The 14,147-nt window shown below is 43.3% G+C and overlaps 2 protein-coding genes across 3 annotated transcripts in view; both read left to right on the forward strand.

Annotated features, from left to right (window-relative positions):
- The first annotated feature begins 2,105 nt into the window (after positions 1-2,105).
- On the forward strand, positions 2,106-6,638 carry Ranbp6 (RAN binding protein 6). Its single transcript, XM_051200099.1, has one exon. The coding sequence runs from the start codon at positions 2,150-2,152 to the stop codon at positions 5,465-5,467; it is 3,318 nt and encodes a 1,105-aa protein (XP_051056056.1). The 5' UTR covers positions 2,106-2,149; the 3' UTR covers positions 5,468-6,638.
- Positions 6,639-9,085: 2,447 nt separating this feature from the next.
- Kiaa2026 (KIAA2026 ortholog) overlaps positions 9,086-14,147 on the forward strand; it is a 73,292-nt gene continuing 68,230 nt past the window's right edge. Inside the window, exon 1 of one of the 2 annotated variants that reach the window (XM_051199940.1) lies at positions 9,086-9,815. In XM_051199940.1, coding sequence (XP_051055897.1) covers positions 9,226-9,815 — 590 coding nt within the window. In that variant the 5' untranslated portion in view covers positions 9,086-9,225. The remainder of the gene's footprint in view (positions 9,816-14,147) is intronic. The other variant, XM_051199941.1, reaches the window with a different exon arrangement.

Consider the following 14,147-nt stretch of genomic DNA (forward strand, 5'->3'; position numbering starts at 1 on the left):
TTGTGTTTATGTGGGTGTGTGCACATTTGTGCAAGTGGAGGTCAGAGGTCAACTTCTGGTGTCTTCCTAAATCACCTCCTCTTATTGAGAAAGAACCTCTGACCAAACTTTGAGCTCATCAACTTGTGAAAGCTGACCACTGAGCTCTAGAGATCTTTCTTTCTCTTCCTGTTTCTGCCCAGTGCTGGGTTATATATGTGCAATGTGTATTGAGATCCAAACTCAAGTACTCATCATGTTTACATAGTAGGAACTTAATCAGCTGAGCCATTTCACTGGCTCCTCTTGTATTTAATTTTTGCTGTCCAGCAATATGCTTCATATAGCTCCAATGATTAGTTTCTGATGGAATAAATGTATGACTGAACTATCTTAACAGCATTTCAACCGTCTTTCACATTGTAGTAAGTTATATATACTCCCAGGGTAACATCACTGCACCAACCCTGGCATTGTTAGTCATTTACATTCCAGACACAGTAGGGGGTCCGTCATCGCCTCCTGCTGTAGCTTTAATAAGCCCTTAGAATGCTAATGGTTGTAGCATTAGCTACATGTAAGGCAAGCATCTCTCCCACATTCATTAGCATTTTTGCAGCCAAACTTTTCTAGGAGCAGTAAGAAAACCAGTAAGTATGGCACGAAATGAAGAACTACAGGTAAACTCTTAGAATCAAAACGAAACCCATACTTCCCAAATTTGGGTGTTTATATGAAAATCTACTATTCCTGTTCCAATTATACATGCTGGGATTACAGGTTTCAGAATGCTAGTATAGAAGGTTGGAGTCTGATCCTAATATCTGCATTTTAAATAAACATCCTAAATTATCTTCAAATAGTCCACAGAATGAGAAACACTATTCAGAGAATAGTTCCATGTTACAAATTAACTTAAGAGACCACCTATTTGGTCTGTCATCTTGTTAGTGTGAAAACTATCATTTCTCCATTTTGTGTGTATATGCATAAGAATTCCACAAAACTGAAATCCAGACTTCTTGGCAAAGTTTAAGACAGAAAACAATCAATAAAAGTCTTTAATGGTGTTGCAAAAGCAAGAGTAGTTGCGGGGAGTTCTGTGGTGAAAAGGAAAGGTATAATTTAGACTCAGCTGTTATCTTAGGCAAATCCTTCGATCTCCCCGGCTCTCCATTTCTCACCTAAAAGTAGTACTATATCTGTCCTTATCAACCTCATAGAATTATAGAAGACTTAAAATGAGTGTAATAACCAACAACAGTAAGATCTGATCAGTTACACTTTATTAAGGTTTTAAAACGACACACCTGCCTAAATTAAAGGTGCATAGCCTCAGGAATTTGTTCTGAGAGTAACCTTTGCAGCTTCCTATTAAAGAGTAATTAGGATTCTAATAACTGAACTCTGTCATATTACAGTTTAGAAACACATGTAAGAGAAATCTTGAGTGGCAAAGATACAAAGTTAATTTAGATAGAAGACCGGAATTGAAGAAATTCATTATTATGCCAGATCATTTCTATCACACTTACTCTCATCTCTATTATAATCGGCAGGAGAAGGGATTCTAATGTAAGCCCGATTTGAACATCACTGTTTTACCTCGTTGGATGTGGTACTGGGGAGAAAATCGTTATCCTTTAATTGAGCTTATTTTTCGAACAGCTTTATTATGGTATTACTCATATACCTTATTCACCAATTTAAATTGTAGAACTCAGTAGTTCCTAGTATAATGGCACGGCACTGGGGAGCCATCCTCACTATCGATTACAGAACATTTTCATCAATTCTCAGAAAGAAATCCCCGGACAGCAGTTATCCTCCATTCCTCCCCATGAAGTCCATATAGGCGGCATATTTGAGATCTTTTATTAAAAATAAATAAGTAAATAAATAAATAAGGGCATCATACAGTATATAAACTTTCAGGGCGAATCTCTCTCCTCCTCCTCTTTTCCGCCTCTGCACGAGCACACGGATCGGAAACCCCATCACTCACCCCGCTCCCTCATAACGGTAAAGCCTGGGCCCCGCCTCCCAGCGTTGCCCCGGCGCCGGCCTGGGGGGCGCGCCCCGCCCGTCCCCGCCGTCGCCTCATTGACGTCACCGCTCCAGCCGCAGACTCCCTCCCTCCTTCCCGGTCGCGGTAGCTTTGACAGGCGCGATGGCGGCGGCCGGGTCTGCAGGGTTGCCGGCGACCGTGTCGGAAAAGCAGGAGTTTTACCAGCTTCTGAAGAACCTGATCAATCCAAGCTGTATGGTGCGGAGGCAAGCAGAGGAAGTCTATGAGAATATCCCAGGTCTGTGTAAGACTACATTTCTCTTAGACGCTGTCCGAAATAGAAGAGCAGGTTATGAGGTGAGACAAATGGCTGCCGCACTGCTACGACGGCTTTTGTCCTCTGGGTTTGAGGAGGTCTACCCAAATCTGCCTTCTGATGTGCAGAGGGATGTCAAGATTGAGCTGATACTGGCTGTTAAATTAGAAACACATGCTAGCATGAGGAAAAAGCTTTGTGATATTTTTGCGGTGCTGGCCAGGAATTTGATAGATGAGGATGGCACTAACCACTGGCCAGAAGGTCTGAAATTCCTCATTGATTCGATTCACTCTAAAAATGTGGTTCTGTGGGAAGTTGCACTTCACGTTTTCTGGCACTTTCCTGGGATTTTTGGGAACCAAGATCGCCACGATTTGGATATCATCAAGAGGTTGTTGGACCAATGCATTCAAGATCAAGAGCATCCAGCAATCAGGACATTATCTGCTAGAGCTGCAGCTGCATTTGTCCTTGCTAATGAAAACAACATTGCTCTTTTCAAAGACTTTGCAGACTTGCTTCCTGGAATCTTACAGGCTGTGAATGATTCCTGCTACCAGGATGACGATTCGGTGCTAGAATCCCTTGTTGAGATTGCAGATACGGTACCTAAGTATTTGGGTCCCTACTTAGAAGATACTCTGCAGTTGAGCCTGAAGTTATGTGGAGATTCTAGGCTTAGTAATCTGCAACGCCAACTGGCGCTGGAAGTAATAGTGACCTTATCTGAAACTGCAACACCGATGTTGAAAAAACACACGAATATCATTGCAGAGGCTGTGCCTCATATATTGGCGATGATGGTTGATCTCCAAGATGATGAGGACTGGGTAAATGCTGATGAAATGGAAGAAGATGATTTTGACAGCAATGCAGTTGCTGCCGAGAGTGCGCTAGACAGACTGGCTTGTGGACTTGGTGGAAAAGTTGTTTTGCCAATGACCAAGGAGCATATCATGCAAATGCTTCAGAGCCATGACTGGAAGTGTCGACATGCTGGACTAATGGCCTTATCAGCCATCGGAGAAGGTTGCCATCAGCAAATGGAACCAATTCTAGACGAAACAGTTAACTCCGTTTTGCTTTTTCTTCAGGATCCTCATCCAAGGGTGAGGGCTGCTGCCTGCACTACACTTGGACAGATGGCTACAGATTTTGCACCTAGTTTCCAAAAGAAGTTCCATGAAATAGTGATTACAGCTTTGTTGCGAACGATGGAGAATCAAGGTAATCAGCGTGTGCAGTCCCATGCAGCCTCTGCTCTTGTTATCTTTATTGAAGACTGCCCCAAATCATTGCTAATTCTGTATTTGGAAAATATGGTAAAAAGTCTACACTCCATCTTGGTGATTAAACTGCAAGAGCTGATTCGGAGTGGAACTAAGTTGGCCTTGGAACAGCTTGTGACAACCATTGCCTCAGTTGCAGATGCAATAGAAGAAAGCTTTGTTCCATATTATGATATATTTATGCCCTCACTCAAACATGTTGTTGAGCTCGCAGTTCAAAAAGAACTCAAGCTTCTTCGAGGAAAAACTATTGAGTGCATTAGCCATGTTGGTCTTGCCGTTGGGAAGGAGAAATTTATGCAAGATGCATCAAACGTGATGCAGTTACTGTTGAAGACACAATCGGACTTAAATACGATGGAAGATGATGACCCTCAGGCTTCTTACATGGTTTCAGCGTGGGCTAGAATGTGTAAAATTCTTGGAAAAGACTTTCAGGAGTATCTTCCACTGGTTATCGAGCCTCTTATTAAGACTGCCTCGGCTAAACCTGACGTTGCTCTCCTAGACACACAAGATGTGGAGAACATGAGCGACGATGATGGCTGGCAGTTTGTAAATCTTGGAGACCAGCAGAGCTTTGGAATTAAAACTTCAGGACTTGAAGCAAAAGCAACTGCTTGCCAGATGTTGGTTTACTATGCTAAGGAGTTAAGAGAAGGATTTGTGGGCTATACAGAACAAGTTGTGAAGCTGATGGTTCCTTTATTGAAGTTTTATTTCCATGACAATGTCCGAGTGGCAGCTGCAGAAGCCATGCCCTTTCTCTTGGAATGTGCAAAAATTCGTGGCTCAGAGTATCTTTCACAGATGTGGCAGTTTATATGTGATCCCTTAATCAAGGCTATTGGAACTGAACCTGATACAGATGTACTCTCAGAGATAATGAATTCTTTTGCAAAGTCCATTGAGGTGATGGGAGATGGTTGTCTTAATGATGAACACTTGGAAGAACTGGGAGGAATTCTGAAGGCAAAACTTGAAGGGCACTTTAAAAACCAAGAGTTGCGGCAAGTAAAAAGGCAGGAAGAAAATTATGATCAACAGGTAGAAATGTCTCTTCAAGATGAAGATGAATGTGATGTTTATATTCTGACCAAAGTATCAGATATTTTGCACTCATTATTTAGCACTTACAAGGAAAAGATTTTGCCATGGTTTGAACAGCTGCTTCCTTTAATTGTGAATCTAATTTGTTCAAGTAGGCCATGGCCAGACCGACAGTGGGGATTGTGCATATTTGATGATATCATAGAGCACTGCAGCCCTACATCATTCAAATATGTTGAGTATTTTCGGTGGCCAATGCTACTCAATATGCGAGATAACAACCCCGAAGTCAGGCAAGCTGCTGCTTATGGACTGGGTGTTATGGCACAATTTGGTGGAGATGATTATCGTTCTTTATGTTCAGAAGCTGTCCCGTTGTTGGTAAAGGTTATTAAGTGTGCGAATTCCAAAACGAAGAAAAATGTCATTGCTACAGAGAACTGTATCTCGGCAATAGGAAAGATTATGAAGTTCAAGCCCAACTGTGTGAATGTAGACGAAGTTCTCCCGCACTGGCTGTCATGGCTTCCGCTGCATGAAGATAAAGAAGAAGCTATTCAGACTTTGAATTTTCTCTGTGACCTAATTGAAAGTAACCACCCAGTTGTGATTGGTCCCAATAATTCCAATCTTCCAAAAATCATCAGTATAATTGCAGAAGGAAAAATTAACGAGACTATTAGCCATGAAGACCCCTGTGCCAAACGCCTAGCCAATGTTGTTCGGCAGATAAAGACTTCTGAAGAATTATGGTTGCAGTGTGTATCCCAACTTGATGAAGACCAGCAGGAGGCTTTACAGGAATTACTCAGTTTTGCCTGAAGCACTTTACTATCACTTGAATATCAGCTATCATAAAAATAACTACAAAGTGTTGTGAGTGGATCCATTACAAATGAGATACCACTTCTCTCTGCTAAGCAGTTCATATTTCCGTGTTTCTCCGGGACTAGTGTTAAGGTCTTCTGTCTATTTTGCATGTGTCATCTCTTAAAGAAACGGTGGTTGTAACTTGTGCTTCCAGTTGTCTTAGAGTTATTTGTCACCTTCCCCCTATTTAGTGTGAAATGTATAAATCGTTGCTATTTGTCTGAACTGTTGATGCTGGGTAAACAGTGCCAAGATGTCTGTGACTATCATGAGATGTAAAGAGCTCATAAAGAAAGGGAAACTTCCAGGATAGGCATCTTTGGAATTGAGGGTGGAGTGTACTGGCAGACTTACTCTTCCTTGGTAATACTTCTGTTTATTATGGTACTGGAAGGATGCTAGAACTGGAAAAGTTTCAAGGTACTGCAGTGGATGTAGGAGGTTTTTGCTATAGTATAAATGAACCTTTTCATGGGGAACTCCTGTAAAGTGGTTGGAGTGTGACTAAATTCCAGTTTCCAAGGTGTCCAGTTGAGAGGTACAAGAATTTAACCAAATTGGTCTTTAAAAAATATATATTTAGAATTGAAATTGTATGGAAGAGGAGTGCTAATACATCTAACCCTGAAAGCGTGTGATAGACTTTAACAGAGCTTAATAAATAATAGTCAGTGTTTGTGGGAGTCAGTTATTGTTACATGTTTTAGCAGAATATTTGTGTTTATATGTAATACCTCCCCTACCCCCACACCAAACAAGAAAGGAAACCTTTGTTCAGAATGGGGGATAGATTTCTGTTTTGAAGCAGTTCCTAACAGATTCTACAGAAACAGTGAAACAAACTTAATTTCATCTTTAAATATTAAAAAAGAAAATGAGCTCTAATACTAGTCATGTATCAGTGTATTGTTTTACAGAACAACTCTGAATTTAGGATTAATTATATTAATTGAAATGTCTTTACTGTTGAAGGTGTTTTGTAGAGTAGAAGAAAGTTTCTACTTAACAAAACTTCATTCAAAACTTACAAACGAGAATGTCTGTTGTGATTTCCTGAGCCTGTTGTGAGTGCAGTGTATGTAATGGGGCAAATATGTCAGACCCTATGTCAGACCCAGTAAGTGCTCAATAAACTGTCAGTGTTACTACTGTTGGTTGTTCTTCTACTGTGTTCTTTGTCATACTTTAGAATTTGGTTTACATGGCATTTACCCCCTACTAGGTCTATCTAGACTACTGTAAACAGGGATATAAAGTTAGATTTTTATATAGTTCAGAATTTGATATATAATATGGTTACAAGTGTATTTAAATAGGAAAATAGCTGCCTTGAAGTTTAATAGTTTTCTGTGGGTAGTGAGATTAAATGGCAACTTTTCCTCTTGTCTATAAATTAAAATTGCATACAAGCAACATATTTCTCATATAATAAAGTGTTTTTTGTAAAGTTCAAGGACCTGATTTACTATCATCTTGACCTCTTCATGAACAAGAGTTAAGGTTCCTTCTACTTACCTGTAGCTCTTATGTGGCTTAAGAAATCATTCATTAGTGTGTTGTTTGCTGTTCATACAGTCTTGTGAAACTGGCAAATGATTTATAACTGGGTACTTGGAGTTTTGAAGTAAGAGAGCTTTTAAATTTGAATCTTTTCCTAAGTGTTCATTTCCCCACCTGCAAGATGATAGTACACAGCTTATACAATTCTTGTATGAATCAAAGGAGACAATGAATATAAAGTGCTTAGCCACAGAAGGGTCAGTAAATGGAAACTATTGTGTGAGAATTTTGAAATAGGTCTGGTAGCTAAAAGAGAATGGGCATTTGCGTGAATTTGGTAGGCTTTAGATTCTTGTGTTTTGTCAAAGGAAATGAAGGAAGCCCAGCCAGACACTTGCCAATTGCTGAAGCAGAATTGGTCCCTACCTTTTTTCCTCATGAGGTATGTCTGACAGAGAGGAAACCATAAATGCCAGATGAGTACATGCATGTGTTGAGGAGAGTGTGACCACTCGAAAAACTTATATTCCTGTTCTCTATTTTCCTACAACTGGTATTTAACTTTCTGACCCCGCCCCCCAAAGTTTTAAGGCATTACATTTTATCAGTCCTCTAAAAGTCTTTGTTTATGCAGAAGTAAACAATCTTGAAGGTGCGATCTCAACCATTATAAATTTCACTTTCAAACTGCATTTCTATAGTTTTGGTTTTATGTATCATTTCAAGTTTCAAGCAACTAAGTCTGAATGTTATATGCACTAGAAAACAGTAATGCTGATTTTGTGGCTAATTTCCCCCTTTATACAACATGTGAACTAATGTGAATGGTGAGTCCACTTTTTTAATCACTTAAAAATAAAAAAATATGTAGCGAGATAAAGCCACACCGATGACAAGCTGTACAGCTTAGAGTAGAAATATGTGGAAACTTTTGTTTTAATTGAGATTGCAGTCTCTTGTTAGGCGAACTCAAGAATCCAGTTGTTTTTCGGTTTTAAAGTTTCACTACAACACAGGATTCGTTTTTTAAAACTGTTAACTGGGAGCTGGAGTTTCGAGTTCTACAATCCTCCACTCTTCTTTTGTGGCGTCCTTAAACTTTCTAATCTTTTCTAAACGCTAGTTTTATGAAAAAAAAAAAAAAAGACCGGCAGTCACAAGGGAGGAGGGATGCAAAGATGCTATTTTACAACGGAGAGGATTTACTTTTGTGCATGCTCGTCATTTACTTGTCCTTAATGAAGGTGACCTGGCGAACGCTTTGAGAAAACTAATACTAAAATTTCTAGGACCGGTAAGGGTCTCACGAAAGCAGACTCGATCCGCTTGCCGAGAGTGCGCAGCGCGCAGGCGCCCTGCTTCTCCCTCCACCCCACCCCTTACGACGGTCCGCACATTGATGACATCATCGGGCCGCCTCCACGCTCGGCCTCCCGGCCGGTGCTGGAGCCAAGTCCTGGCTTTGGCGTCGCAGGGCGGGGCGAGAGGGGGGCGGGGCCACTCTGTGCCACTACGCACGCGCGCCGGGAATGGCGACGGCGCTTCTTTCTTCGCCTCTCTCCACAGCTCTCCCCAGCCGGGGGGGCTGAGTGCCCTCCCCCTCTCCTCCCCGCCCCTCCCCTCGCCCCCCCTCCCCGCCCAGCGGGGCTTCTAACTGACAGTTGTCGCCGGGCCCGGTCCGTGCGCCGCCTCCTCCTGCCCAGGTCCCCCGCAGGTAGACAGGGGCGGGAGGGGGTGTGAGGGAGAGGAGGAGCCGGAGCGGCGGCGGCCCGGGGCTGCGGCCCAGTCGGGAAGGAGGGGAGCCCTCTCACTCCTCCTCGCCCCCTCCCTGCGCCCCGCCGGCCCGGGAGGGGGTGGGGCGCCGGGGCCCCGCCGGCCGGGCCGGTGAGCGGGCGGGCGGGCGGGCGGGGTGCGGAGGGAGAAGCCGGCGCGGGCCTCGCGCCGCCGGGAGGAGGGGAGGGGAGGGGAGGGGAGGGCACCTAGGCTCTCCTCTCCCCCCTCCCCCGCGCGCCATGTAACCCCGCCCCGCGGGCGCGAGCCTGAGACCCCCGCGCGCGCGGGTCCCGGCCGGCGGCTGGAGAGCGAGGCCCGATGCGGCAGGGGCTGCGCGGCGCCTCGGAGCAGCCCTGAGGAAGCGGCCCGCGCTCACGCGTCTCCCGGCGCCTCGAGCGCTCGCTCGTCTCAGCCCCAGCCTGGGCCTGCCGGGGGACATGAGCGCGCCGGAGACGCCGGGGGAGATGGAGCGGGCCGCGGAGGAGGAGCGGCCGCCACCGACGGCCGGGGACGGGATCGAGGAGGAGGCGGCGGCGGCGGCGGCGGCCCGGGCCTCGGGGCTGGACCGCAGGAGGAGCGTCTCCTCGTTGGACGGCGAGGAGGAAGAGGTGGCGGAGGCGACGGTGGTCGCGGGCGGTGGCTGCAGGGAGCAGGACCTGACCTACGAGCTGCAGCAGGGCTACCGCATCCTGGGCGAGTTCCTGCAGGAGAAGCACCGCGGCCTCACCGCCCCTTTCCTGCAGCCCTTGGGGGGCGTTGCCGCCGGGGAAGAAGAGGTGGCCGAAGGGCGGCGCAACGGGGGCCGGGGCAGTCGCGTCCTCCCGCAGCAACCTGGCCAGGGCATGTGTCTGTTGAAGATGGAGGAGAAGTTCTCCAGCGGCCAGTACGGGGGCATCACCGAGTTTGTGGCGGACTTCAGGTTGATGCTGGAGACGTGCTACCGCCTGCATGGAGTCGACCACTGGATCTCCAAACAGGGCCAGAAACTGGAGATGCTGCTGGAGCAGAAGTTGGCGCTTCTCTCTAGGTAAGCGAGCCGCCGGGTCCCTGGTGGGACTGACAGACAGACACAAACACACCAGCACACGTGTCCGAGGAGGGGCTGGGCCAGGGCCTGGGGGCGGCGCTGATAGGTGCTGAGTTGGTACTGGCACCTCAGGAGGAGGAGGAGCAGCGCTGGGCGTAGGATCGGAGGGGTGTGGTGGGCATGGCTCGGAAGGGTGAGTGCATCCTTGGAGAAGACCAGCCCTAGGAACCCCAAACTCCCGAGACTAGGTAGGTAGGTTCCGGATGTAAGAGCTACATGAGTAGGGAGAGGGAAAGCGTTTTGTAGGATGGAAGTTGAACCCGCCACTTGCATACAGTTTTAGCATAGCATTTAAAACAGCATGTAGGACGAAATACCTTGAGAAAAATAATTTTGGCTCATGTAGAAAGATGGTTAAAATTTTTTATCTTCTATCGGTTTCAACCATTGGAAATTTAGTGTTATTAAATGTTTCTTTTCATCTGAGAAAGTTAATTTTTTTACAGTGACACAAAATGAATGCATGAACACAACGTCTTTCATAAGCTTAGACTTGCATGGATGTGTGTGTCTGTCTGTCCGTGTCTTTTTCTTCTTACAGTGCTAGGTAGAACAGAGGGTGTCAAACATCTCAGACAAGTACTCTACCACCGAGTTAAGTGCCCACCCAGGCTTAGAAGTTTTCTTTATTCTACTAGAAATTATAGGTAATTCAAATTGTGCCATGCTTTTGGTATACACCATCTATATACTCCTCCCCTTTTAGGAGGAGAAAATAAGTTAACATAGGACACTAAAACTAAGGTATTTTATACAGTAGTCACTGTATAGTGGACATGAGCCCGGATAGTTAAAAATTTTCAGTAATAGAAACATCTTTAAGTATTAGGATGTCAGTGAAGGTGGAATTAGTTATTACCAAGGTTTTTTTATTTTGTGTGTGAGAGAACGTGTGTGTGTGTGTGTGTGTATACACTTGAGTATGTGCATTCTTGGGAAGTAGAAGCCAGAAGAAAGTGTCTGCTGTCACTCTCCACCTTATTCTTTGAGGCATGCCGCCCCCACCTCCCCCCCCCCCCCCCCCCCCCCCCCCCCGTGAATGTCTGGCTTGCATTTTCCTATATATTGGAAGCCAGCAAGCCCCAGCCAGCCTCCTGTCTTCATCTCCTTTGGAGGTGGGATTATGGGCTTGTTCCTTGGAAATGGGATCTGAACTTGAGTCCTCTTGATTGGGCATTAAGGGCTACTAACTGCTGAGCCATATCTCCAGCCCATGGGGTGGGTAGGAGTTTGACTATTAGTTAAATGAACTTGACTGACTCACTTTTTTTGGCCTGTTTCCTTGCCTATAAAGTGGAGACAATATCATCTTCAGAAAATTTCTGTGAGAACTAAGTAAGTTTTAAAAAGTGAAGTCAATACTATTGGTCAGGTAACTCAATGTATTAATCACAATAGTGCAATAAAATGAATATTATCTCAATTCTGAACCTGGGCATTATATATATGTAAAATAATGTATCCTTCATTTGTCTTTGGATGCTCATTTACTATTTTCACATCTGTTGCTGACTAACTTCACTAAAAGAGTAATATAGTGAGGGCTTAACTCATTCAGAAGGCACATTTCCCTTCAAACTAGTTTTTGCATTCTTCAATAAAGTAGAATTATTTGGTAATAAGTTAACTATTTACAAATTAGCTTTTAGATTATTTTAATATTTTATTTGGTGATTGATATTTCTATCTGTGTTTGTTACTCATCTTTACAGTGTATTGTGGCAGGTGTAGTACATCTTAAAAAACAGTCCATTCTTATGCCATCATTTTAAAAAGCTTTAAAAAAAAAAAAAAAGAATCTGTTTTTAACATGTGTGGTTGTGTGAGTGCAGTTGCCCTTGGAGGCCAGAAGAGTTTGTCAAATCCGCTGGAGCTCAAGTTACAGGTGGTTTGAGAGCCACCTGAAGTGAGTGCTAGGCATCAAACTCTGGCCCACTGGGAGAGCCATCTCTCTAGTCCCACAGGTCATTATTTTTAAATAGCTAACTATACCCCAAACTAATGTCACAGGATTTTAAACACAGAAGGAACTGTGGAGTTCTTGTAGTCCATCTAGTTTTACCGATGGAGAGATAGGCATATAGAATGAGATAGCTGCTTGGAAGTTCTAGAAAATGGCATATAGATGTAACTAAACTATAGATATTTTCACAAGTATTGTGTACATAACAAATCTTTGTTCTCCAAAAGAACAAGTTATTTTTTCCCCTTTGTATAAAAATGTATAAATGCCGTTATGCCCCCAGAAATACTCCCATACGATCTAATAGAAATTGAACTTAACAATGTTGTAAAGTAATAATACTCTGATTTATTAGCCAAAAGAAATAAAAGTCTTGCATTTTAGTAGCAATAGTAAAATGATAGTCTCAAATAGATAAAAATTTGAGTCTCTCATGTTTTTGTACCAATATTTGATGTATGCAAATTTTTTGGTAAGTGTTAGACTGTATTTGCTGATACTAAAAATTTTATAATATATTAGCTTAAAGTCTGAGTCATAACTGAGTAAATGTTTTGAGTGGGCAGAACTTGGTGAAAGCTATAGCTGATTGAAATATAAGTTAGACATACAAATGTGTTCTAGAACATTATTCTCCAGGCTTTGCATGTGATTATGATTTTCAGGAAATAGATTACTTTGTGAATATCTTAAAGTAATGTGTGCTACGTTAGTAATTAAGCCAGTATCACATAGTACTTGTTTTCCTTGTCTTTTGATGTGTATTTCTCAGACACTTAGGTAACTATTATTTTCAAATGGTAAAAATGACTTTAAAGTTGCTGCATATATGAAGCTGGCAGAAAGGCTCGGTGGATAAAGGCAGCTGCTGCCTGAGAACCTGAGTTTGGTCCCTGGAACTCATGTCGTAGAGGGAGGGAACTGATTCCTGGAAGTTGTCCTCTGACTTTCACTTGTGGGGATACACACCTCCCTCCATGAATACATGTAAAAGGATTTTTCCTTAAGCTGCTGCACATACTGTTGAGCTTTCCAATAAGCAGTTGATGGAGTATAGTAAGTAAAGAGGATGCTATGATATCATTGGAGAGCAGCCTAGTAATACAGGTGCTGTGAACATACTGTAACAAATCTCAGTTTCGTCATCCATACAGTGAAAATGTTAGGCTAGCTCAGTTATGCTACAAATATTTCTCTAGTTAGTGGAGTTAGACATTGTCCTTGAAATGAAAACCTCAAAGCCAAGAGTGGTGGCAAACACTTTTAATCCTAGTACCAGGAGGCAGAGGCAGGTGGATCTCTTGTGAGTTCAAAACCAGACTGGTCCACAAAGCAAGTTATAGAACAGCTAGGACTACACTGAGAAACTCTGTCTCAAAAAGACCAACTGGGGGGAAAAGGCAGAGAAATGAAAACATCAGCTCTTTGTCCCCACGTGGTATGAAGACATTTAAAGTAATAACTGTATATGATTATTATAATATGAACATACAGGCCAGAAATTTAGAGAAAGTTGGCTTACAGTTACAAGAGAAGGGAAAGTAGGGATGACAGGTAAGAGGAGTAAAGGAGAAGGGGAAGAATATGTAAAGCTGCGGGAGGGCTATACATGAACTGATTCTTAAAGGAGTTGAATCATGTTCTTGGATTTTTCAGGAGGGTTATATGAGAATATTCCAGAATGGTGAACTATAGTGAATGCAAAATATGAATAGTTTCTAGAAAATACAAGTAATTCTGTATGCTTTAGTAGGGGTCTAAAATCATATCTATACCACAGGAAGGTTTGTAGTATGACCCATCGAGGAAGGGAGGAAACTATTAGAACCTGAGAAACAATTGTTTTGGCTTGTATATGTTACTAAATTGTTTCAGAAGTAAGATTGAGACTCAAGTCTGTTCTGAATTTCTAATTAAATTGGAATTAATGATTAAATGCTTGCATGCATTCTAAATTGAGCTACAGATGTGTGCTGATTGTCTAAAGTGACACCATTTTTTTGTAGTACAATATTTATAATAGAAACTGGCTGAAAACACTACATGCTAACAGACAATATGATACACAAGTAGGATGGGGACAGACGGGAAAGGGCAGACCACAGGCCTACACCAAGAGCCTTTCAATGGACTGCTGAATGGACTGGATCTGCTGCTTTAGCTGAGAGCCTTCTTTGATGGTAACAGAACAGGCGATGACAGGTCTAGATACCCCACAGGCCCGTCCTAGGGCTTGCTTGGAGCGCACAAATACATAGGGGACATTCTTGTCTTCACATAGTAATGGGAGGTGCAGGATGATCTCCAAG

The sequence above is a fragment of the Phodopus roborovskii genome, unplaced genomic scaffold, assembly GCF_943737965.1.
Source record: "Phodopus roborovskii unplaced genomic scaffold, PHOROB, whole genome shotgun sequence".
NCBI lineage: Eukaryota > Metazoa > Chordata > Mammalia > Rodentia > Cricetidae > Phodopus > Phodopus roborovskii.